At 50.7% G+C, this 25,998-nt stretch overlaps 1 protein-coding gene across 1 annotated transcript; it reads right to left on the bottom strand.

The window, feature by feature from the left end:
• Window positions 1-1,037: 1,037 nt before the first annotated feature.
• ENOX2 (ecto-NOX disulfide-thiol exchanger 2) lies at window positions 1,038-25,583 on the bottom strand. Its single transcript, XM_066202365.1, has 15 exons — window positions 25,534-25,583; window positions 17,975-18,112; window positions 16,468-16,599; window positions 14,744-14,899; window positions 13,842-14,048; window positions 13,064-13,297; window positions 12,003-12,215; window positions 10,412-10,518; window positions 8,203-8,317; window positions 7,646-7,827; window positions 7,009-7,116; window positions 6,144-6,200; window positions 5,079-5,187; window positions 4,754-4,839; window positions 1,038-3,407 (listed from the first exon to the last, which is right to left on the bottom strand). The coding sequence occupies exons 3-15, from the start codon at window positions 16,562-16,564 to the stop codon at window positions 3,276-3,278; spliced, it is 1,803 nt and encodes a 600-aa protein (XP_066058462.1). The 5' UTR covers window positions 16,565-16,599; window positions 17,975-18,112; window positions 25,534-25,583; the 3' UTR covers window positions 1,038-3,275.
• Window positions 25,584-25,998: the final 415 nt, after the last annotated feature.

Raw genomic sequence — 25,998 nt, forward strand, 5'->3', positions numbered from 1 at the left:
CCCCCACAAGGAAGGAAATGCTGGCCCACAGCGGGGGCAAAACCAGAGCCCCACAAAACCCTCCTTTGGAGGGGATGCCGGAGCAGGAACCTCACTAACTCAAAAACAGGACTAGTGCTTATTTCAGGAAATCTCATGGGGAAAGCTCAGCCCAGCTGTCCCCTCCCTTCCCAAGGAGCAGTGGCTGCTCCCCATTTCAGCTGCAGTTCCTCTCTTCCCAGCTGGAACAAAGGGCCCACATTTACCTTGCCCGTGTCCTCTTGCAGCAGCACCAGCAGCCCCTGGAGCTCCTGGCTCTTCCTTCGGGACGATGGCTTTCACAGCAGCGGCTCCTCAAAGGCTCCAGGGGCCCTTCCAGCCCAGGCAGGAGAGGCAGGGAAGTGATAGAAAGGAGCTGCCACAGACGAGGGGAGGAGAGACGGGATGAGAATGTGAATTTTCTGCCAAAGAAATGAGAGCCAGAAGCAGCGTGTGGAGAGAGGGCAGGGTTGGATGGAAGGAACTCTGCTTCCCACACTGGACACGGAGTCTTGGCAGGGATCACCAATTGCTCAATCCCCTCCATGCTCAGCTTTCCTCAGCTTTCCTGATCCATGGGCGATCAGGACACCCCCAAAGCATCAGCTGTGCTGGCAGGTGAAACCTGAACTGGGAACATGCTGCCTGGCCTGGTTGATGAGGGCCAGTGGGTTCCCACCTCAGCTCTCTGTGCAGACTTTCCTGGTGCTCCACCATGGCATCTTCTCCGTGACAGTGTCCAGCAGGGTCTGGCACAGGCTGGGCACACAGATGCTCTCCACCTGCAGCGTCCCTGTAGAGCTCTGCTGGTGAGGAGCTCACAGACCTCATGGGGTGGATCTACAGCTAAGGTTGTTCCCAGAAGGACCTTGGAGAGCCTCCCAAACCTCCACCAGCACCCAAATTGGCACTTCCATGCCCACAAGCCCTTTGGGGGCCACAGCCAGGCTCCTGGCCCACGATCATGGAATGGTTTGGGTTGGCATGACAAAGAAAGCAGCAGGGCCAAGATTTGCCCATAAAAAATGTTTATTCCTTAAAAATACAGCATTCATCTGCAGGGACACAACTATTTGGAACATTTTTAAAACGGTTTTTATTTGCTCCCAGTGTGGCAAGCTTTCAGTGTTGGGAGCAGGGAGAGCAACAGCCCTCCAATGAAGGAGCCGGGTCCCAAGGGAAGGTCTCTGTCACCCATCCCTGGGTTTTTGCCTCAGCAGCCCATCTGCAGGACAGATTTCTCCTGGGAGAAACCTCAGCCCCTCTGGAAAGGCCCTGGGAGAAGGGAAGCAGCAGGACCCTGGGGTGCTCTAGCCCTGACTCACCTTCACAGCACCAGCCATTGCTCCACAGGTCCTGGCTCCTCTCCCTCCTGCTGCCCCATGGAACAACCTGCCTGATCTCGCCAACAGCCCCAGCCCCCTCAGCCCCCCAGGAGGGGGCTCTGGCTGCACACGGCGCCCCGGCCCCATCCCAGCTCCCACCCCACAGCCAACAGAGGCTGGGACCCAGCAAGTCCTTGTGCTGTGGGAGCTGCCACGCTGGGGAGCCCAGCCCCGTGCCCAGTGACCCCACACCTTCCCTGACTCCAGTGTGCTCCAGCAACAGCGGCTCTCATGGCTCTGGAACTGTCCCGATTCCCGAAGTTTCTTCCCTGATTTTCCCAAGGAGAGCTCTCATGAGTACACACGGCCCTGCCCTCTCTCCACCTGGCTGACCCCAAGGGACAGGTGGCACTGGTGCCACATTCCCACCTGGCACAGCAGGGGTGTCTCCTCTGTGACCACCCTGGTTTCCCCAGTGCCTGGGGAGAAGTGATGCCAGGCTCTGCCAGTGGGAGCAACAAAGAGGAGGATGGTTCATCTTGGCTGGAGGATGAAGGTGCAGGAAGAAATCCAAGGGATCTGGAGAGACCTCAGGGCCTTGGCATGAGTGGGAAAGGGAGCAGGAGCCCAGGGAGTGCTCTCCTCTATCCCTCCCCATTGCAGGGAATGTGAGAGGAGAAACAGAGACAGCAGGTCAACACCTGGCTCCAAGCCTGGTGTCACCAGTGGAATTTTGGGGTTTTGGATAAGGAATTGGTTCACACAACACCAGGTGTCTGTGCCAAGTACATAGAACACACCAAAAATGTCCCTGTACTCAACCTGGGCACTACCTTGGCCATGGCACAGGGTGGAGAAGCACCTGGCAGGATGACACCAGGGTTGGGACGTGCCTGAGAACAGAACATGGGAATTGGGGCTTCTCCTGCAAAGATGAGGTGGGATCAATAGCCCAATGAAGGGCACCAACACCTGGGGCATGTGGAACAAACAGCAAGGGCTGGAAGTGTGACAGCTGCCGTGCTGGAAACACGTTGGGATGTCTGCACGGGGTGACTGTGACCTCTGCACGTGACACCAGCGTGGGGCTGCTGGGGGAAGGAGGATCCAGAGGGCTTTGGGCAGGCTGGGATGGGCTGAGCTATGCTACACCTCTGCACAGCTGGGCAAGAGCCTGGCATGCACTGGAACATGAGGAACAGTGCTGGGAAGGTTCAGGAGCAGAGCAGTCTGTGCTGCTTGAGCTTGGTCTCCAGAGCAAAACAGGTGGAGGACGTGGCAGGTAAGAATCACCAAAAGCCAGGCTGATGTAGCTCTGCTCCACCCACATCCCCAGAAAATCAAACACCCTTCCCATGTAAAAGATTCTGTACAGACTGACCCAGAGTACTAGTAGCACTGCCAGAATCCCCCTCTGCCCCCACCTCAGTTTAACTTCCAACAGAGAAAACAGCACAAAAAGGAATGAATTCCTTGGCTCAGAGGCCCTTGAGCCATCTAAATCTTCTGTTTAAATATACCTTGTTTTTTACTCATAGAAATATCTAAAAAATGCCTCTTTTTTCTCCTTTTGGTAATCTAGAAACCAGAAGATGCTCCTTTGTTTTTGCTTCAGGACAGTCTGTGGCTCTTCCTAGCAGAAGGAAGGTTGAGGAGGAGGAATTTGGGCACACAAGCACATACAACATTGGCAGAACACAGAGTCAACACGCTGTGCTTCAAAGGGTCAGGCAGGAGCTTTTTTCCCCAAATAAATTGAACAGCACTTGCCCACTAACAAATAACTGATCAAAGCAGCTGCAGAACTTGGAGGCTCTTCCAGTGCTGCTCTGGACTTGGTTTCACTTTTACACTTTGCACCCCGAGGCCATGGTGTGAGGGAACAGACGGAGGAGCATCCATTGCCCACTGTTTCCAGTGTTAAGTCAAAGCTCAAGTCATTTTCAACCCGTCAAAGCCACAAAACTTCCACCTCTTCTCCAGGCTGGCCCCAACCCCACTCAGCTCCTGCCGGAACGTGTTCTGCAGTCGTGTCATGAGAACTTCCACCTCCGCCGTGCAGATCTGTGGGAAGACAAAGAAAACAGGACTGAAAGTGAAGATGGAAGCCCTGACAGCTGGTGATAATTCAAACTCAAACAGTTACACTGCTGAACTTCATCCAGGCTTTCCCTGAACTCCTGGGGATAATGCTGGGACACTGGGAGCTGTGTCAAACAGAGCCAAGAGCTCAGACTGTGGAGGAGGAACCTGAGGTGAGCCCAAGGTCCTCCCAAGCCACACTCAGGGCTACAGGAAACTTCTGACGGGCTCTTCCATGGCTCCAAACCACCATGGATCTTAATTTTTGTGCTCTCTGTTGACCTTCTCGGTGGGAATGATGTACAGGGAACAGGGGAAAAACATTCCCCTTCCTTTCCTGTTGGCAGCTTCAAGAAACAAGGTTGTACTTCCTAGTACTCCCCTGCCTCACCTCAGGCCCAAAGATCTGCTCAGGGTTAAAAGTAACATCCCAAAATAATCTGAGCTCCTGCAAGAGTCAAAAAGGAGACAGAAGAGCTCAGAAGGAACACAAAGGACAACGGGAATAGCCCTAAGTGTGAGTGAACACAAGGAAACAAATGCCATAGCACAGGTTAAAGGGTGGGCTCTGCACAGAGATTCTCCCAAGCAGAAGCTTCCAGGAGCCCTTCTCTGCACTGTCGATACCAAACAGGAAGTTCCAGAAGGCAGCTGAGTGCTATGATTGCAGTTTTATAGGAGCTTCAAACCAAAATAAAAGCAGCTGGTGGCCCCACAGACAAATTCCAAGCTAGAATGAGGAGATAAAATTATTAACTCTGTCTTTATGAGGCTGGAGTGAGCCAGGCCAGGGAGCCATGTTCTTAGGAATGGGTAAATTAAACACTCAGTTATAAACACAAGCAGCTGGGTAAGTTCCAATCTCAAGACAGGATTCCCATGCCTGTGGGGCTTCCTGTCCCTGGGGCTCTTTTAATAAAGACAGCTGGAGACCAGGACAGAGGAGAACGAGATGTAATTCCTTCCTATATCCAGGAGCCTTTGCAAAGTCACTCCCATTTACTCTGAAAAGGAGAACAAAGCCAGGGGGACACGAGCGTGCCACAGGACACGGGGAGCACTTAGGGACGTGGTTAGTGGTGGACCCCAAAGCTGGGCTGCTTTGGGCAACCTGGGATAGTGGCAGGTGTCCCTGCCCACGGCAGGACGTGGAACTGGATAGGCTTTGAGGTCCCTCCCAACACAAACCATCCTGTCATCCAAAAATTCACCCCATCCTTCATCCTCTTCCAGCAGATTTCTGCAGGGAGTAGAGCCCAGGCCTCACTGTCCAGCTCAACCTGTCCTTATGCCTACCTGAGCCCTGCATCCACTTGGCCAACACCCACCTTGCTGTCCAGGCGCTGCAGGTAGGAGCAGATGTACTCAATGCTGGCTCCAAACGGATGTACGTGGAGAAATGTTGAAATTATCCCTGGGGAAAGAACACCACAAAGGTCACTGTCACAAGGCAAAAGCCAGGAAGCAGCCAGGCATCACAAGGTCACAACCTGACCCCAGCAAAGCTCGATGTTTTCCTCAGTTCCAGGACTCCCACATGCCTTGGGATAACCAAAGGAGACAGAGGTGGGCAGGAGGAGTGCAAGGTCACCTTCAAGCACATCCCCCCCCAATTCAGGTCTCCAGCATCACCATCAAGCCAGCAGAACTCACCAACTAAGAGAACTTCTCGTTCAGATTTCACAGGGCTGTTGCTCAAGGTCTTCTCCACTGGACATTCCTTCTCCTGGCTGCAGGCACAAACTCTGGACATGCTGCTCTCCTGCAAAACAAACCCACAGGGCACATTCCAGACAACCTGGCACACCAGGCACCGGCTTGGGTAGGCTCCACAGAGCGTGCAGGGGTGTTTTCCTGATTTTCTGAGTCACTGCATCCATCACTGCTGTATCTGCTACTTATGTTCCAAATTGCTCCCAGCAAAGCACAGCTGTGTCCATGGTGCTGGGTGTGATCCACCAAGTGAGACGAAGAGGTCACAAAGTTCAGCAGATGCTACCATGCACCCTGCACCAAACCTGCTCCCTGACATGACATCTGCTCCAGAAGGGCCTTGCTTTAAACAACAAAATACAAACCAGACTGTGGCCTTGCCACAACTGATTAAGCTGCAGAGGTTTATTTTTCAAATGCCCAAACTGACATAAATGGGATTAATCAAGTGCCATGGGGCTACACGGGGCTTAGGATCAGACTGTCCCTGACTTCAGTTTGTGGTACTGAATTAAAACAGGATTTGGCATAATTTATTATCCCTGACATAAACACAACAATGCAAAGACAGTGGCTCCACTAAAAGCAGAACTTGCTTTTATTTCCTAGTTTTATGTGGAATTCCAGTGGCCTGAGAGCTGTGGACAGCTATAATTGGGAACAGCTTCCAATAACCAGTGAGATGGGCTGGAGAGAGGCCAGTGACAAAGATAGAACTGAATGGTCCCCTGGGTTTGCTCAAATTCTTACACCAGGGCAGTTCTCAGCTCACAGGGCCTAAGCTTCCACATTTGCTTCCAGAGGGGAAAGAGCAGCTCTGCCCTGTGGAAGCTGATCCAGGCACTGCAGCCCAGCAGCTACACTGCAAACCCACAGCCAGCCTTCTGGAGATCACAATGATGGGATTGGTTGGGCTGGCAGGGACCTTAAAGCCCACCCTGTTCTACCCCCTGCCACAGGCAGGGACACTTTCCACTACCCCAGAGCAGCAGCTCTTGGACTTACATTCCCTTGGCAGTCAGCAGCATCTCCCTCCTTGTCCTCTTCATCTGCCATGCTCTGCTATATATGGGCAATGAAAGGAAAGATTACTGATGATAATCTGTTATTTTTGGTTTGAAGCTCCTGCTCTGATGATTACTGAAATACACAAAACCATTTTTAGTTAGTAGAACGGCATTTATTATCTTCCCTAGCTCCTGGCACAAAGAAGTGGGACTGAAGATGCAAAATGAGATAAACCCAGTATCTGGCTCTGTGGGCCAAGGGGAAAGTGCTGCCTCATGGTTCTTGTGTAATTGTGTCTGTGCTATAGAGGAAAGGATCAGGCAAGTTTAGAGTCACACCCTCATCCACAATCAAATCAGAGTGGATCAAACCTGAAAAGCAGCATTATGGATTTCTGTTTTGAATTCTGCATAGATTTCTGTTTGGAATAAACCCAGAAGAATAAAACTGTTAAAACACTGACAAAAACTTCCAGTTCCAAAGTGTTTTATGGAGGTCAGATCAAAATGTGCTCCTAAACCACAGTTGTAAATATCAGTGTCTGATAAATGAGACCCTTTTTTCTCATCTTTTAAAAGCTCAGGCTGCAGAAAACCCCATTCCAGCTGTGATACCACTGTACACTGTTCAGTGACAGTCCTGTTTTATTTATACAGTTGCTGAGATTGTCTCACAGGTACATGAAGCAACTGCAGGTCCATTCCTGACAGACATCCTGCAATTTGACAGATAATTTTTCCTGACTTTCCAAGGACAACTGCTCCAAACCAGGGTTGGGCATTCTCACCAGGAGGGCAGAAGGACAGACATCCTTCACCACAAAACCCAAGGACTGCACAAGGAAGACCTGCACGGCACAGACCTGCTCCTTCAGGTTTTCTAATAATGTTTCTATTTTCAGTTTGTCTTCTTTCACTTTTTCCAATTCAGCTTCTCTCTTTTTGTACTCCTCTTGGACTTTCAAAAGATGCTGGAAGAGAAAAGATAAACTCTTAACCTGCCTTCCATCAACCATTGTTCAAAGACCATAAAATTTAGAAAGGCTTTTCCATGAAGAGGAGACAGATCACATCCAGAACCATTACAAGATGAAGTATAAAAAAGAAGGATCCACAGTGTACCTTAGAAATGCCTTTGCCTATTAGCATAGAAAAATGTGCAGTTGTGCAAACACGAGGCAGTAATTCCATCCCCAACGGATGGGATTTCTCACTTCCTTACTCAGCTGGTTATGGACAGACTTGGTACTTTGGAAGTCACAGTAAAGAGCAGACAAGGAATCCATGGATTGCTTCCATGGGGCCTATCAGCTCATACACAATCCCCGGTATCAATACTTGCTTTGGGTTTTTTTTGGCAACACTGGACATAACCAAGTTGCCCCCCCCGCCAGTTTGGATCCTGCTAAAATCCAGAGTGTTTTTCCACATGTTTCTGCTGCCCAGCCCAGCCTCTTCCCCCTTCAGCACGGCCCCAGCTACGGAAAATTCCAGGCCCACCTTCTGCATGCCCTGCAGAGCCTGCTGGAGGAGCTTCATCTGCTGCTCTTTGGTGGTGTCCTCATCCCTGGAGGCCTTGCCCTGCTCCTGCTTGAGCAGCTCCACCTCGTTGCGATAGGCGTCCAGCTGCCAGCGCAGGCTGTCGTTCTCCTCCTTCAGCGCCTCCACCTGCGACACCAGCGCTGGGGACAGCACAGCAATCAAACACCGGAGAGCAGGAAACCCCTGGGTGCTCTCCCCACCCTGCACAGGGGCTCAGCAGCTCCCGGTTACAAATCCTGAGCACCCAAAGGAATGGCTCCCCGCTGTTTGGGGTGTCACAGGGCTGGAGCCCCTCTGCTCTGCAGCCAGGCTGGGAGAGCTGGGGGTGTCCAGCCTGGAGAAGAGAAGGAGCCAGGGAGACCTCAGAGCCCCTGCCGGTGCCTAAAGGGGCTCAAGAGAGCTGGAGAGGGACTTTGGAGAAAGGATGGAGTGACAGGACAAGAGGAATGGCTTTCCACTGCCAGAAAGAAACCGCTGAAGAGAAGCATGTTATGAGCTGTAAAAAGGGATTTTACCTGACTCTTCCGTTTCTTTCATCTCTGATGGATCTGCTATTTCCTCATCAGACATTTCCATCTCCTCCTCTCTCCGAATGCCCATCAGCTCATCATTGTGGATGTTACGGATCTCCTGGGGTTCAGAAAGCAGAGGGCGTTTCAATACAGATTTTGAGGAACAGGCTGGCTGGCTGAAAAGTTCCTGAAATCTAGGTCTGCAAAACTCCAGGACACAATTTAAAACCTGGCACAGATGATTAGATCAAGGGCAATATCCAGCACAATTCACTCTGTCAGTGCTACTGGGATTATTGACTCTTCCGTCTCCCTTCTGCTCTTGTGATGAGGCAGCTCAGCCTTGCTGTGCAAACCATGAGAAACTGGAGTCACCCTAATTCTCTGGAGCTGGAAGTCCCAACCTGAGCTGGGACAGAGCAAACCAAGCTACAGCTGCATCCCTGCATGTACAGGGACCTCCTCAAGGTAACCCCAAAAGGCTGAGAGACCCTTTAACCAGCATCTGATATCTACAGTGAGGCAAGAGACATCTTAAATTACACCTAAAATGCACCATATACTAGCAGCATTTTTATAAATATGTAAGTATTTGCCAAAATCTGTACGAAGAAGCTGCATCCTGTGGCTTCCACCTTCCTTTTAGAATAGTCCCTAAGCTGGGGGAGAGCAGCAGACTGAGCCTGGCAGCTGAAGTGCTCCTGAAAGAGGCCTCACCAGTGGTCTCACAGCCTCTTCCCACAGGGAGAACTTACCTTGGAACAAAAGACAACTCCAACTGGAGAGAGAACTCCCACCCCAGCTACAGCCAGCCATCAGAAGGCGGGGAAGAACGGGAGCACTGGGCTCAGAGTGAATCTGAATCAGATTGCACTTGGCTTCTCAGGTGCAAAAGAAGCCTTGGCTTCTCTTTTAGCTGCTACAAAGGCTTGACTCAGTGGGATCTGGGAAGTCCCACAGTCTCATGGGGAGATCACAGTTGGAAACTTCCCAGGATAACGTGGGCATTTGAAGTGTTCCAGCATGGTGGAGGATCAACCACCTGCCTGTCACCAGCAGGGCCCTGGCTGGGCATGATCCAATCTTCCAAGGCTGCAGCTCTACAGGAAGGTGGCCTGGACACCCCAATCCACAGGGATCACAGGGCTGGACACCCCAACCCACGGGGGTCACAGGCCAGGATGCCTCCTGCCCACAGGGATGCCAGGCCTGTGGTGATCACAGATCAGCAGCCTCTCAGGTTTGCCGAGATTCACTCTGGATATTAAATAATCCTAAAGGTGAAAGACAACTCCTGGCTTTGCTACGATAGATTTGCTTTCCAAGTTTGTAGTAAGGAAGTCAGTCACCCAGACAAATCCAGAACCACAGGAAGATTTATACTAGGGGTAAGGAATGAAAGCCAAAGGGGCCAGGACAGGGTGGACGAGTGGGATCAAACCTCATGAGATTGAACAAGGCCAAATGCAAGGCCCTGCAATCCCTAGGTGGCAGCTGGCAGCACAGATCTCATCACAGCCCCCAGGACAAACATCTCCCCACATTATCACCTTCCAATGGACACCCTTTCTTTACCTAAGCTTTCTTATTTCTGACATTCTGCCTGTCTCCCTTATCTGATTTTATCAAGTCTGACTGGACTAAGCACTATTCTTCCTCCTGCAGGAGAGCAGTGGGAGTGACAAGCCTTCTTCCATTAGCTCCTTCCTGATCACCATCATTAAACCACACATTTCATCATGTCACTTCATGGGATAAATACACAAACATGAGAATATCCTCCCTCGAGTTTTCCAGGCTGTTCACCTGCAATTATTTCCACTTCAAGGTGGAAATATCACATAAAAATGTAATAAAATATTCTGATGACACTAAGAGGGTTTTTTTGTTGGTTTTTTTTTTTAACATCTCCCTAGAAATTCATCTTGCTTGGATATTAAAACCAGCAGAAAAATCAACATTTGTTATCATTATTATGACTATTATTGTGCACAACTTCTGTCAGCAGACAGGTCTCGATGTATTGCTACTGGTGACACAAATACCAAGAGAAAATTTATTACCTGTACCACAAGAGCCTCCTGAGTGATTCCCACCTCATACTGTGAAGGAAGGTGTTGTTATCCACGCGAGTATCGTGCAAACTGAACATCAACATCCTGACAAGCAAGAGACCGTGCTGGAGGATCTAACACAAGAAAAGATTACCAACCTCTGCTTGTTTGCACCACACGCTGATGTTCTTACGCTGAGCTTTCGTGAAATGGTCCCAAGCCTTTTGTTTGGAGGCAGAATGGTACACGGCCACTATCTGCTCGACTGGAGTGGCAAATCAGCAGCAAATCGGGCCCGAATAGCATCCAGAGAGGGCGAACAAGAGGAGTAAAGGAGTAAAAAAGTGGAATCAGGCAGGTGGTTTGGCTCCCCTTTTCTCATAACACTGCACTGTGCTGACGCTACGCTCAGGGAAGGGGCTCAATGTCTGGAAAGAGCCTTAGTGGGCTTCACCAGGCCAGTGCCAAATGCTCACAGAGCAACGACCAACTGGGGCATGGGCTCTGCTCTCAGCTGGGAAAAAGGCAGGACACGTGGAAAAAAAGGCAGCAGAGGTGCTGAAAAATATCCAAATATGCTGTGTAAGACTTGCTGGGAGTGTAAGTTCAGAGGGGCAGGACTCACCTCTGAAATGGGATGATGAGCTACAACCATGAGGTGGCCTTTGGACAGTGCCACAGCCTGTGTGAGCTACAGGAACAGCACCAGGATCAAAGCAAAGGCGCCAGCCATCAGCTTTTCTTGATCCTGGGATTTATTCCTTCTGCTTCTCCAGAAAATTCAGAGGATTTGGAATACACAAAGTGCTCCTCCTTGGCTGAGAGCTCACCCACAGCACAAAGCACATCCACTTGATTTTTTCTATGCTTGTTAGGCAGTACCCATAATTCTCACAAAATAAACACATCTCCCTGCTTGTTAGAGTAACCAAAGGTGGCTGAGATATCAGTCTTGCTTTTAGAGAGTGGAGTTACACATTAGTCTCTATTACTACTTACTCTGCAGTGCTCACTGTATGTCCCTCTGGATCGTGTGCCCATAGCTTTTACCATTAACAGAATTTTTTAAAAAAGAATAATTTAAAAAATCAAGTAACAGCTAAAATTATTAGATACAATACCAAAAGTTAAGAATGTTCAAAAGCTAGGCAAGGGGCTCAAGGAGAATTAGTACAGTTGTGGAGAAGGTACTCATCAAGAAGTAAAAATATTCAGATTTCCTAAAGCAAGGATGTGTAAGAGGCAATGAATGGTCTGAGGAACTGTTACAAATCACATCCTGGAGTTAATACAGTCCATGCCTCTTCCTTGATTTCCTGGTTTTATAAAGTCCTGGGATTTAAAAGACCCAGGGTCTACAACAGGGTGTTGGAAGCCCTCTGCTGCTCCTACCTTTGGTGAGCAAATCCTGCACACTTCGCTGAGGCACCAAATTCCCAGGAACTTACCTTGTCTGTGCACAGGAGGGGTTGAAAAGATGACAGAACTAATAACAGACAATAATTAAGAGGAAACAAATTCAGAATTCATTCTCTCCTCCCCCCAGATGTGGACTCTTACTGCAGTAAAAAGTGCCACAAGGGATTTTTGCCAGGTTAGTGCCACTTGATTCCAAATCAGCCAGAGATGCACAGAAGCAATTGCCACTTCTTTTCTCAGAGCCTTTTTAGTGGGGCCTCTCCACACTCTGGAAATTAAGAGTCTTCCCTACACGAGACAACCAACATCCAGTGTGGAGACACTACTCACACTGCACCAAGATCCCTGAGAGAGCCAGTTTGAACTTCTCTTTAGCTTCTTCCATCTCCTTCTCGTGAGCTGCCTTCTCGTTGACGAGCCTGCGGATGTGGCTGTTGGCCGACTGGATCATGGAGTAGAAGTTGTTGGCAGTTCTCCTGTTCACTTCCCCACGTTCTATCCAGGTTAGCAAGGTCTGGATGGCTTCCAAGAACTTGGTGTCATCTGCAGCAAGAATGGACAACTTAACACCACAATTCTGGGGTGGCCTGGGCAGCTTTCAGGTCTTTTCCCTGAAGCAAAACTGCTACTTCAAAGGTCAGCATCCTTCAGGTGACTCATCACAACTCCTGGAAGCAGGGAAGGATCTGAACACATGGCTGTACAAAGGAAGGCAAATCCAGCACCAAGCTGATGGAGCAAATCACCTGCTGAGGTGCAGCAGGAGGAGGAACAAGCACTAGAAACTTACTAGAAAATTTCACGTCTACTGAGATGGACCCTTTTGTCAAAGGAAATGACCTCCAGCTCCAAAATCATCAGGTCACACGTGAATCTTAGCTTCCAAGAAGGTCTTACATTAGTCCTTTCAACCTTAAACAAAATTATCTGGAAGAAACCTGTACTTAACAGTTTTGATTTGCACAAGTTTGCTGCACTCAACAGGTTTGTTCAGACTTGGGAAAAAAAAGATTTAAGGGAGACCTCATCACTGTGTCCAGGGAAGGGCTATGAAGATGAAAACTCCTCTTTTACAAGGGAATCACGTGAAAAGAATGAGAGGGAATGGGTACTCCTGGGGACAACTCTTCTCAATGGCAGCATTGTGAAAGTGCTGGACTCTCCAGTAGCTGAGGCTTTCAAGATTGGGCCAGGCAGAGTGTTGGGCCATCTGGTCCAGACCATGCTTTTGCCAAGAAAGGTCGGGCCAGGTGAGCCTTCAGGTCCTCTCCATCCCGAGACACTATAAATGTGATTCAAGCGCAGGGCAAAGCTTTTGACAAAAAGAAGGAAGATGGCAGCAGAGCTGCTGTCTGGAGAAGACAGAGCTCTGACCGCCCAGCCGCTCTCACCTTTGAGCTTCTCGGCCACCACGCTGCACTCGTGGTCGGAGTAGTGGACAACGGGGGGCGGGGAGGGCGGGCGGAAGCGCTCCTCGGCCAGGCGGCGCCGGTGCCGCTCCTCGCGCGCCAGCATGCGCTGCTTGCACTCCCACTCGTACAGGTCGTCCCGCGCCTGCGCAAAGTCCACGTGCAGCCGCCCCGTGTCCTTCTTGTCTGTGCTGGAGCCCAGCCGGATGCGGTAGCCTGGCGGGAGGGAGAGTGGTCAGTAGGACAGGGGACTTACCTGGGGCTCCCGTGGCAAAAGGAGCCCAGAAGGTTCGGCCCTGATGCTAACAGGGAAAAAAATCCTACTAAGCCAAGCCAACCAGACAAATAAAACCCCACTAAGGCAAGCCAACCAGCCAAGTAAGTCCAACACACCAGCCAGGAAATTAGGAGCAACTGTCAATTTTTTTAGGCACTATCTATGGAATCAGCTATTCTCTTTATAGAGATAAATAGAATTCTATTTTATCCATAGAATTAACATCTTACTTGTCCATTTAAGATGGGAATAGACTCTGTACCTCAGCCCAACGTTTTGTATACATTTTCAGGTGACAAAGCATCGCTGACTTTCCTCTCAGGAGCTGTTTTCATATATTTAAGCAGAAATGCAATGGCAGCAGAAGGCAAACTGACACACCATCAGAGAAATCTGCCCTAAATTCTGTTGTTCTGTCTATAAAGGCACCATCACGGCTCTGTCCCAGAATTTTAAGCTTCCCTCTGAGCCAAAGACACCCACCAGACAGGTAAAGTGCCTTGTCCACCATGAACTCCTCAGCAAAGCGGATGTGGCAGAAGTTCTTCTTGCTCTTGCGGATAGCTATGACCTCCCCACACTGCTCAAACACCTCCATGATGATCTGTTCTGTCCCATTTTCTGGCAGGCCTCCAACAAACACTGTCTTACACCCTGGGGGCCTCTCTCTCGTGGCTGGAGGGGGAAGATCTGAAGAGAAAGCAGAGGTCAGGTTTTGGGTTACCAACACACATTCCTTCCACCTGCTCCTCTCTCCTGAGAGATGACCACACCTTCCTGGCTTCCTCCAAACATGCACCTGGCTATGCCACACTCAGATTTATGGAGTGGATCCACAGCACTGCTGAGGTGCTGCATAAAAATAAGCACATTCACCAGCATGTTTCCAAAAAGAACATCTTGAGAGCCAGGAGCCCTCTAAACACTCTCCTGAGTGCGGGAGGTTCACTGAGCTGCTGTCAAGGAACACAAGCAGCACCAGGAGTTCCCAACTTTATCATGGAAGGTGCTACAAAACCACAGCTTAAAAAACTGCCCTAATGTAAAGAACACGTAAAAAACATGCTCGTACTCTGTGCTGCAACTGCACACGCCTCCAGACTTGTGTGCTTGAGCTATACCTCATACGAGAATCAAACCAAGAAGACTTCAAGCACTCAGCAACTGGAATGGCTTCTTCCCCAGTCCTTATCAATCTAGCAGCTGAAAAGGCTATTTCTGGAAATGGCAAACACTCAGTGACAAGAACAGGCTTTTCCTGTTGCTCTGTCACCCTCTTGCCAGCAGTGAGTCCCAGGAACGGCCCTTTTCTCACACACACCTGGGTTTATATGAACATAAACACAGGGATATCCTACAGAGACAAAGCACAAGCAGACAGTTACGTGGGTTGGGTGGGAAGAGAGTGCAGCTCTTGCAGTGGATGATCTCCTTCACAGCCGGCATGTCCGGAGGGATGGGAGGTGGGACAATCCCCAGACCTGGCATCATGGGGTTGATCGGAGGGATTCCAGTCATCATTCCAAGAGCAGGATCAAAATCTAAATGGAGGAGAGAATAAGGTAGTCAAGTGAGGGGGTAGAGTCATACAGTGACTGTGAGCTCTAACAGTAAACAGGGAATGCTCCCACACATGCTGGTGAAAATCAGGAACACGCCAGCATCAAACTGTAGATCTGTGCTCTTAAAATAATGTTTTAAAACTGTTTCATTGCTCATTGCCACAGTCAAGTAACTTCTCTCTGTTAAATTAATTCCTTCTCTCCTCTGTGGACACTGGCTCCCATCTAGTGTCCAACCCTTCCCAGAGAGGTTTGTCCACAAAAAGACACCTGTGACATATGGGAAGAGTGGAAAACCTGACCCAGTTTGGTTGTATTAAGTAGTTCAGCAGCACAGACAGTTGTGACACAGGCTTAAGGGCATCAGGAAGAATTCATACATGGAAAAGGTTGTCAGGCATTCGAGGGAGTGGAGTCCCCATCCCTGGAGGCATCCAAGGAATTGACTGGATGTGGCACTCAGTGCTCTGGGCTAGTCACAGGTTGCACTCGATCATCCTGGAGGTCTTTTCCAACCTAAATGGTTCTGGGATTTAGGGCATCATCTCACCAAGCAGACAAGTGCAGCAACTCCAGCAGCTAAAGAACCTGCCATTTCCTCAGTATTTTGAAACACAGTCGCAGCAAGAACACAGCTCTGAGGCCAATCTTCTGCCACCAACCGGCGTTTTTGGAGGAAGGGACAGGAAACCTTCCTGTTCCAACTGTGAAACATGGATGTAGGAGTACATGGGAACTGTATCCTTATCCATGGGATAGGCTTGTGTTGATTTTTCCTTCACGGAAGAATGTCAGCAGGAGAATGACACAGAAACACCATCTCCACAGCAAAGCCAAATGTGAAACAAAGCCTTGGGGACAGGAGAGAACTTTCTCGATTACTGCTGAGAGAGGTGGGGCTGTTCAAACTGGAGAAGAGAAGGTTGTGTTGCCTGCCAACAAGGACATTTACTCCCCAGGTGAGCAGGCAGCTCTTACGGCAGGGAGAGCATCCATCTTCATGCAGCAGAGCACTGGAACAGTCAGTTCCATTCAGGACTTTGATGTCCAGCATCCTGCACTGCTGGGAAATCAGGCAAACTCAGCTCTGCTCCTGCAGGAGCTCTTTCATCCAGTACAAGATGACTCAGCCATGCACATGTATTTCACACTACAAGGTGGTCATTTCTGGAGGAGAATCCTCCATTAATTTCTGCCATATCTATTTTGCTACCCTGTTGCTTTCATCTTCCTCCCATCCTTCCTTACCAGCCACTCCAGTTCAGTTCAGAGTAACATGTTCCTGGAAATCACTGGTTTCCTGACCTCTGTGTGGCACCCTCCTCCTCCTGCTCCACTGCAGGATATCTAGGGGTACCCCACAATAACTATAATTTGCCTTAAAACACATATATTCTCATCTCCTCTCAATTCAGGTCTCTAAATAAATCACTTGCAGCATGAATGCATTTCAAACACAGCTCAGTGTGTACGTGGTGGGTATTTATCCCAGTGCAACAGGCTATTCCCAAAGAGCTGTGAGCTGTATTTCCAAAGGCTCAGCTCACCAGGCAGGAGGGGCTGTCCTGTCATGCCCATGGGAGCCATGCCCAGGTTGTTCATGGCGGTGGCCCAGGCACTCGGGTCGGACATTGGCAATCCCATCGGAATGGAGTCCAGGCTCAGATTTCCGCCACCATCTGTTGAGAGGAACATAGAAGTGATTACGGACTTAGAGCAGATCTCAGCTCTGCCCAGCAGGACTTTGCAGTGTCAGCACCCAAAACCAGAGCTAAACCCACTCTCAGGGAAGAACCAGAGGAAAAACAACTAGTGCTGTGCCTCTGGAGCAGCTGGGACCTGGGAAACACCTTAAAGCACCTCAGTTATGGTTCATTCACTGCAGTTAACAGCTCTAAGGGGCCTTGAAGGAACGCTGATTAAAGGTAAGGGGATGCTGATGCCTCACAAGAGATTTAAGAACAAAGGACACATCCAGCAGGTATAAACTGTCAGACTGCACTGAATTCAAGGGAGCTGTTCCAGCAGGATCCTCTCACTGCCACTGGAAGTGCTCTGTCAGCTCATCAAAACCATCATCAAACTGTGCTGTAAAGTCCCTGATTCTCCTTAAAGCATTTTTAACTCTCCAGGGAAACAGTTGGACCTTCCCTCTACCCAGCTGCATTTCACCCTCTCTTTCTACAGCTGTGGGCTTTGCACATCACCTTCCTTCTGCTTCAGATGCAGCCTCATCCTTCCCCTCTGCACCTGGAACCTCCCTAGGGAAGTTTCCAGCTCATTCCCACAGACTGCTCTGTCCATGCTGTAACATCCCACCTCCATGGCACAAGCAGGCGCCACATTTTCCCAGACACTGGTGGGGATTGCAGTTTTCAGCCACAATGTAATCTGCAAAGACATTATTCTGTGTTCCCTTTTTTCCCAGTCCTCTGTGAGAAATCCTGAAGCTGGCATCTAGGTAGTTTTCCTTGCAAGACTCCTTGATCTGACATTACAATATCATACTGTTCATTTAATGCTTTGTTTTCATGACTTTATCTTAAATGTGAATGTCTCCAGTCATTCAGCCTGAGCTGCCTTATCCTGCTTTTAATCACGGTCATTATTTTAATCTTGAGATTCTGTTCAATTGGGAAAAAAAATCTATTGGGACAAGTATAGAGAAACACAGAAGGGTTTGAGTTGGAAGGGACATGAAAAACCATCCTGTTTCATCCCCTGCCATGGGCAAGGACACCTTCCACTATCTCAGGGTGCACCAAGCCCTGTCCAACCTGGGCTTGGACACTTCCAGGGATGGAGCAGCCTCCCTACCATCCCAGGGAACAATTCCCTCCCCAAATCCCATCTAACCCTGCCCTCTGGCAGTGGGAAGCCATTCCTCACTGTTCTATCATTATGTACTCCTTGGGGAGATCCCACAGCCCAAGCCTGGCTCCAGGCACAGCGGTGGGGCTGCAGCAGATCACAGCCTCCCCTGCCCAGCCACACCCCTGGATCCAGGCCACTCTACACAGAACCCTGCCAGCAGTGGAGCTGGTATCAGCTCACCTGAGGGAATGCTGCTCCTCTTCCTCTTTCCCGGGTCACTGCCATCCTCAGCCGGGCTGTTCAACACCCGCAGGCCAGCGGTGCTGCCCAGCCCCAGGGACTCAGTGCTGGCAGGGTCAAAGGACAGGTGGTTTAAACCTGAAAGAGAAAAGCACACATAGAGATTTGACTTAAACTGGTTTGTGATGCTTCTGGATCACTGTAGTGAGAGAAACGTCCCGTTCCGGGCACAAGTAGCACTCCAGGCCCTGAAGGAATCCTGACTCCTGGCCCCAGCTCTGCCTCATCTGAATGTTACACAATAAAATATTACTCCCCAGCATCAATTCCACCACCCACACAAACCAAACCGCCTGACAGCGTAAGCCAGGGGCGCATCTTCCCTGGGTTGAGCAGCATTTCAAGCCTGGAAACCCAAAGGACAGGATTTTTCCCTACTTCTTCCATCCAGGAATACATTGTTAAGAGTTACTTAAGTTTCACCAGTTGAGAATTTACATGGAGTGATTTACTACCAACAAACAAGGCACAACTGAGAACATCTTCAAAATGAGAAGATGCTGTTGCAATTTTTGTTCAAGGAGTCTGCCACACAGCTGCTCCTGGTCATGGCCGTGGAAGGGGCTCTGGGATGCGCATCCCAAAAAGGGGAGCTCCAGACCCATCCCCAGCTGCATGCTCCTGTCAGGGAGCTGTGGACAAGAGGGTCTCCCATGAGCCTCCTTTCCTCCAGGCTGAAGAGATGGGCCCAGTGCCCTGACCATCGAGTTCCTCACTCCACCTTCTGTCACAGTCAGCACTTGCAGGGATGCAAGACCAAAGGAACATTGAAATATCAAGTTTGATTGATCTTTGTCTCAGCAAATTCACCCTGAACAGACAATACAGGAAAAAAAGGAAAAAAAAAATCTTTTTTGTGGGCCCATATGAAGTGATAAAAATACCCACATTTCTGAGGTGCTCTGTGTTCCCAGGGGAATCAGCAGAGCTTCAAGAGTAGCAAAAAAGACAACTCTCCCACCCAAGAGCACTGATGGGCCAAGGCATTTGTACCAAACCTTCCTCCAGGACACTTTGCAGCGCTGTGATTTCTGTTCCAGAGGACTCCACTTCCAAGAACTTAATAAACATGGCTGCTGGGTCTGGCTGTAAATAGCCAAGTGGATACAGGGAGCCTGGAGGGCTCCTCTCCCAGCCACTGAAAGGTGAGAACGCAAGAAGCAGCCAAAAAAACAAGGACTATTCAGCTGGCAACAACAATAGTCACGCCTGGCCATGCAGGATGCCTACAATGCTGTGGCTTAAATATTCCAAAGTCAAAATATCATGGAGGTCATGAGGGCTCAGGAAAACACATCTGAATGCAGTAGGCTAAAAATAGAGAGGTTGTGCAAAGGGAGGACAGCAGGAGAAAGGAAAAGGAGCAGTTCTAAGCTTACATTGGTGTTATCCATGTGATAGAAAAGGCAAAATTGAACTTGAACAAGAGTTTTCCCACATTTGGGAATAGGGAAAAATGGAGAGAAGCAGTGGGACAGCCAGACACTGGTGTCACCAGGATGGACAGCCATCCTGTTCTGGCTGAAGAGAACGCTGTGGAGACACCTGGCACTGACCAGCACCTGAATGCCAATGGACACTGCTCCAGCCACTGCTTTCCAACCCACTGGGGAACACAGGCAGCCACTCACTCCGAAGATCTCCAGCCCCAGTTTGAGCTGGGATGCTCAAACATCCCAGCATGTCCCCAGGGCCAGCTGACAGTCAGAAACAAAGCAGCCATCAGCTGGAAGCCTCTGGGTGGAGGCACCCATGTGATCTGGAGCCGGAGCCTTGTCCCTCAGGCCTCCCCAAAACAGGACCAGCTACTATCCACCAGAACCTAACAACAAACATGGTGCAGCAAAATCCCTTAGGAAAGCTTTGCTCTCACTTCACCAGGATGGAGAAAGAGTGAATGCCCCAGGAAAGCAAAGGGCAGTATGGAAAGCAGGTGATGGAAGCCGTAAGAAAGGGACCCTGCTTGCTGCTCTCCTGCAGCACAGAGTTTGCTCCAAAAATTTAAACAAGCCAGAGAGAAGAATCCCAACACACTCTGGAGTAAGAAACCCCTCATTATGCCAGATTTGCCACCCTACACAGGATAAATGCCATGGACAGCAGCCAACTTTCAGACCCGCCTGCCTCTCTCCTGTCATCTCAGCGAGCAGCCAGAGCTCCAGCCACACCCCGCTGGGTACAGAGCATGGGCTCAGAAGAAAGCTGAAACTGCAGAAAATCCTCTCTCCTGGGCTCTGAGCAGGATAAAAGCTGACAGGCTCAGCCAGTACAGCCAGGAGGCACAAACAAGAGCATCTCTCTGTCCTTTGTGCAAACCAGAACGAGGTGTCCTTGGCCATTCCAAGCTGCCCTGCTCAGTAGGGAAGGCACCAGCACAGGAGCAAACCACAGGGGTTTGCTCAGTATTCCTGTAGTGAGCCAGCCTGGAAAGGCCAAAATCAGATTTCTATATTTGCTGGGAAATGCTACACAGAAGGTAAGAGGGGTGGAGAAAATCTGGGTTTCCAGCAAGTGTCAGAACTGGGGGCAGCACTTTCAAGAGCTATACGTGGCACAGGTGTCATTGTGCCCTTCATCTCCCTGTTGCTATCTCCAGGGAATTCCAGGAGTCCATTTTTAAGAGTGAGACATGAGGCACTGCCATAATGCAGTGATTAAACATTTAAAAATAAAAACTTGGGCTAGAAGATTCCTCAGCAGAAAAATGGAGCAGGGAAAGAAGGGGGAATGCTGAAAAATGAGCAGAAGGTGACTCTGAGCAAGGCCTCTCCCACAGCACAGCAGGTCCTTGTGGATGGTTTTCCCCTCTGGGAATAGGTGCTGAGATGTGTCTAATGGGAAGAGTCCACAGCTTCCCACTGGCCTAAGCAGCACTGACAATGCTCAGCCCTCGTCCCACCGCGTTGGGATCAATCCAGGTTCGTGCTGGGGCTAAATATGGCTGCAGCTTCCACAGCACAGCTTCAGAAAGGGGCTGGGGAGACAGGGAAGATCTCAATGTTCCAGGCATAAATCAAGAGAAGCATCCATCCTCACTGGGTCCCATGCCAGACCCGGGACAGGATTTGGTTTTCCAATCCTGCTAGCAGAGCTGGGCCATTTGCCTTAATGACCAGGGGGAAAATAAACCCCAAAGAGTCCCTGAGGTGAACTGAAAAGGCTGTTTTAAGATCATTCCCATTACCAAGAGCTGGAAGCACTAGAAATCACAACCAAAACACGGGATTGTGAAGCTCCTGGGACCACTTACAAACAACACAGCACCCACACGGCTGCCACCTCGGGATTTGGGTAAAATGTTCCCTGCTGGCTCAGGAACATTCACTTAAGTGGTGGCATGAGCTCTGCCACAAACCTGACACTGCTCTAGAATCACAAGCCTCAACTACAGCCTCACTCTGCCCAGGCACTGGAACAGTTTTCCTGCCATCCAACCAGTTAACAAACAGCAGGAACGCCAAAACTCAAATTACAACTATTACCAGGTACTCTGACACTGTCACGCACCCCTCAATGATACACTCAAAAAGCCTGTGCAGGCCGGTGCTTGTATGGTCGTATTTTGGGGTGTCCTGGAACCCTCTCAACTACTCCGAGTCATACTCTGGGGTGACTCAGGTCCCTCTGAACCCCTCAGGTGACATTTTGGGGTCCCTTGGGCTCCTCTGAACACATATTAGACTTCTGTTACAGAGCATCGGGGAACTCCAGAAATGGGCTGACACAGGCTTTACTATAAATATGGATTTACCTTTTGCCAACATTGGCAAATATAGGGAATAAGCAGTGCTCAGTCTGAGCAGGGTGCTGTATTTTTGGGAATAAACTGGATTCCAGGATACACTGTGGCATTGACTACACAGTGCTGATTTTAAGCCCTCAAGAAATGAACTTGAGAAGACACCAAAGTACATCTGCACCATTCAATTAGAACACAAGAGAAAAGAGACCAGCAGGGAAAGGAGAGGAGAGGGATACTGAAGCTTTGAAGTTACATTTAGATCCAAATCATTTCCTTTTGGAAACTAATTCCCAGGTTCAAAAACTACTGTTGGGCTCATGTATGTTCCTCTACTACACTCCTGGCTTAATTATCACTAGTAGAGCTTCCCAAACATCAGTCTGAGCCGGGAGCTGGCCAGGCACATTGATGAGAGCATCACAATTTTGACAGATTTTTGTCAACTCCAGATAATCCTGCAGGGCAGCAGGAGCCACGCAGGGAATCCCAGAACCCCCCCCCGTGTTACCTGCAAACTGCACGAGGAACATGGCAAGATGCTCATCGTAAGGCAGGAGTTCCAACAGTTCTCCCACTGCTCCCAGCTTGGCTTTGTGTTTGAAAATCCAAGCGCCAGACTGAGCCCCCTCACTCAGCTCCCAGCAGAAGAGGAAAGCTCGGACCTAGTGACAGCAGAACTGCCCCAGGGTAGGCAGGACAGCCCAGGCTGAGAGCCCAAACTGGCCCAGGGCTGGCACTCAGCAGCTCCATATGTCACCATCCATCTCCTGTGACTGACACCCATAGGCAGATTCCAGGATGCAGGGGACAGAGGCAGATGAGCAGGTGGGGAGGCAATTAACAGCCAGAGCATCTGAATTTGCCAGGGATTTCATCCATCACTGCTCTAAGCACTGACACGCAGCTCAATAAACCCTGTTTGCATGCCTGAGATTAGTGGCCTTTACACTGAAAGATTAATTCCTGGTAATCCTTGGTGGTAAGAGGCACACTGCTCACTTTCCTTGATTCTGGAAGCTTGTATTTGAAAGAAATATATTAATTTCGGGCAGCTAATTATTCTAGCAGGGCTCTATAAAACCAAGAGACACAAAGAGCCCCTTCCTCCTTTGCACCTGAGAATGCAGCAGTCAGCAACCCCAGTCAGGGACACCAACCTGCAGAGTTTTCACAAAAATACAGCCACAGCAGCAAAAATAGGGGGACATGACCAAGTTCTGTATGAGCTGTGCTCTTCACTCGATGTTGTAACCCAAAACAAAGGAAAAAACTCCTTACCAGCATGTGTGCACACGTATGTGTATCACCAGCGGTGACCTAACAGCCCTCAGTGCTTCCCAACAGTGGAACCTGCTCTGCTCACCATGCCAAATCATTAAATTTTGCATGCAATGTTTTCAGGATGCTCACAAGGCTCTGCTAAACCACCCTCCCTCTGCACACACATCTAGGAATTCTAACCCTAGGATTTCCAGAGGGCGAGCTGCTTGTGCTCCAGGGGGTGCGGAGCAGGTGGCTGCAGGCAGCCCTTTCTGTCCTTCCAGACTCCCTCAGCACTTCTGGAGAGCAACATCTACCAAATGCCACCTCAGGACAATGCTCAGCAGCTCCTATTTTTGGAAATATCTTTTTGAAAAGCTAGGAGAAGAAAGCTGATGGGCAAAGGGATGCAGGACTAACTACACAGAGCTACTGGGGAAGAACAAAACAGGGAAGAAGAAGAAAAAAAAAGGAAGACAAAAAGGGGAAGACACTAAGAAAACTCCAGTAAAGCCAGCAGTGGACCATCAGAAAATCCCAGTGCAAAAGCTTGGACTGATGGGCAAGAGAGCCTCATGGAAAGCCAGCACCAGCGTGAGGAATTGATGGCTGAGAGTGGAGCAGCTGGACGAGATGGACATGCTGGAACTGGAATAATGTCAGCAGAAAAGTTGGGGATTAAGGGAGAAATTTCACACCATCTTTGGAAGGTATACAGAATACCTCAGTAGCAACACCTGATCTTTGCAATGACTCGGTGATTAAACCTCATCCCTGCTACGAGCTCCAAACACATGACCTTCAACACAGAAACTTGACCTTACCCCAGCTCCCACACAGCTTTCAACAACTCAGCTCAAGGGCCTTTTTAATTAGATCCGCAAAATTCCTCAAATAAGCCTTGAAGAAACAGAGAACCCAACCCCTTGGCTTCCAGCACAGGGAGGAGTACAGCTGGAGTAAGAAGGAACACAAGCTGGAGTGACGAACTCCTACCCCAGGTCACCTCCATGCTTTCCCACCGTCTCACGGCTCTGCTGCAACTTTCTGCAGGAAAATACGGAAAAATACAACGGCTAATTAATGCAGCTACAGGGGAGGTAGGGATGGTGTAGGCTAACGAGGAGCTTACTCAAGGATTAATGTTTGTGTAACAAACACACGGCACTTAAAGAACAAAAACATCACGCAGCATGACCTGGACAGACATTACTGGGAACGGCACACAGCACCAAAAATATGATGAAAATAAGAGAGTAAGAAGCACATAAACTAAAGAAGCTCGATATAAAGGCTCGGGGAACCTAAGAAATTCATGCATGTGCATCTGTGAGTTACAGTCCAGGGCTGTGGGAGAGCTGCAGCCCACGGCAGCTGTGGGCACCAGCACGAGTGTCCCCAAAGCTCCCTGTGCTGCCCACGGACCGTCTGCTGCGGCACCATGGATGCAACACAGCCCACACACACGTGTGAGCCTCGGGAGAGAGAGAGCACAGCCAGGTGCATCCCAGCTCAGGGGGAAGCTGCTGCCCCCTTCACTCCTCACCCCTTTTGTAAACCCCTCGCTCTTGGAGCATCAGTATAATTTCTTTATACGTAGCCAATTTCTCCTTGTGCCATTTTCACAGGATCATCAGGATTGAAAGAGACCTTCGAGATCATTCAGACCCACCAGCACCACCACAATAACCCCTAAAACACATCCCCAGGTGCCTCTTGAACACGTTCAGAGATGATGCCTCCACCCTAAGGAATTTATTCCAAGGCCTGCCTGCTCTGATAGGGAGATGTTTGTTACTACTTTCTAACCTGAACCTACCTTAGCACAACTTGAGGCCATTTCCTCTCACCTTGAGCAAACACGACACGGCACAAGGTCCTGACACACCCCGGGCTGCCCCTCCTGTCAGGGAGTTGTGCAGATCCAGGAGGTCCCCCCAAGCCTCCTTTTCTCCAGGCTGAGCCCCTTTCCCAGCTACTCCAGGTGCTCCAGACCTTCTCTTGGACATTCTCCACCTTTTCTGATGTAATTTTAATGTCCTTTTTGAAGAGATTTTAACTACCACTGAACCCAAACAGTGGCCCAGACACTTTCCATATGGAATAAACTTTCCCACACAGCCTCCCCGCCGCCCAGACGGGCCCGGAGCCCTGCGGGTGTCTCCACCAGTCTTCCCGAACTGCCGACGGCTCCTACAAGGTTGTTCAGGCCCTCCACAAAACTCCCCGGCTGGTTCGGCCGGGTCGGAGCTTCAGAGGAGGCGGCTCCTGCCCAGCGAGCCCCGCTGCCGGCCGGGCAGCGGCCCGGAGGGCAGCGGAGAGCGGGGCGGCCCCTCGGCACGCCCGGGCCCCGCCAGGGGAGCGCTCCGGGCCCGGCCGCGGCTGCCACCCGCTGCGGGCCGGCCCGAGCCGCCGCTCGGCCTCTCCCGCCGGGGCTCCGGGGCTGGGCGACCGCGCTCCCCGCAGTCGGGTCCGCGCCCCCGCTCCCCGCACTCACCCCCCGGCCCCGTCCGGCCCGGCCGCTCCCGCACGCGCCGCCGCTTCCGCCGCACGCCCCGCCCCGCGCGACCCCGCCGCACGCGGCCATTGGCTGCGGTCGGGGCAAGGGGCGGGGCGGGCACTGCGCGCGCACCCGTGACGGCCACGTGACGGCGCCCGGGGGGCGGGAGCGCGCGGGGCGGGGCCGGCCACACCCCCCCGGGACCGGGACCGTCCCACCGAGACCGGCCACACCCCCCGAGACCGGGACCGTCCCACCGAGACCGGCCACACGCCATCGGGACCGGGACCGTCCCACCGAGACCGGCCACACCCCCCGAGACCGGGACCGTCCCACCGAGACCGGCCACACCCCCCGGGACCGGGACCGTCCCACCGGGACCGGCCACACCCCATCGGGACCGGGACCGTCCCACCGAGACCGGCCACACCCCCCGAGACCGGGACCGTCCCACCGAGACCG

Source organism: Chamaea fasciata, unplaced genomic scaffold (assembly GCF_029207755.1).
Source record: "Chamaea fasciata isolate MVZ Bird 193981 ecotype frontalis unplaced genomic scaffold, bChaFas1.0.hap1 SCAF_22, whole genome shotgun sequence".
NCBI lineage: Eukaryota > Metazoa > Chordata > Aves > Passeriformes > Sylviidae > Chamaea > Chamaea fasciata.

What these genes read in the sequence shown, in the direction of transcription:
- ENOX2 (XM_066202365.1), bottom strand. Translation starts at nt 16,564, where the DNA reads ATGGGATTGCCAATGTCCGACCCGAGTGCCTGGGCCACCGCCATGAAC. An exon ending in TCTCTTCCCACCCAACCCAC is followed by an intron (nt 14,049 to 14,743) that starts GTAACTGTCTGC and finishes CTTTCTCTTCAG; the next exon opens with ATCTTCCCCCTCCAGCCACG. An exon ending in TGTGGTGCAAACAAGCAGAG is followed by an intron (nt 8,318 to 10,411) that starts GTTGGTAATCTT and finishes TCTGAACCCCAG; the next exon opens with GAGATCCGTAACATCCACAA.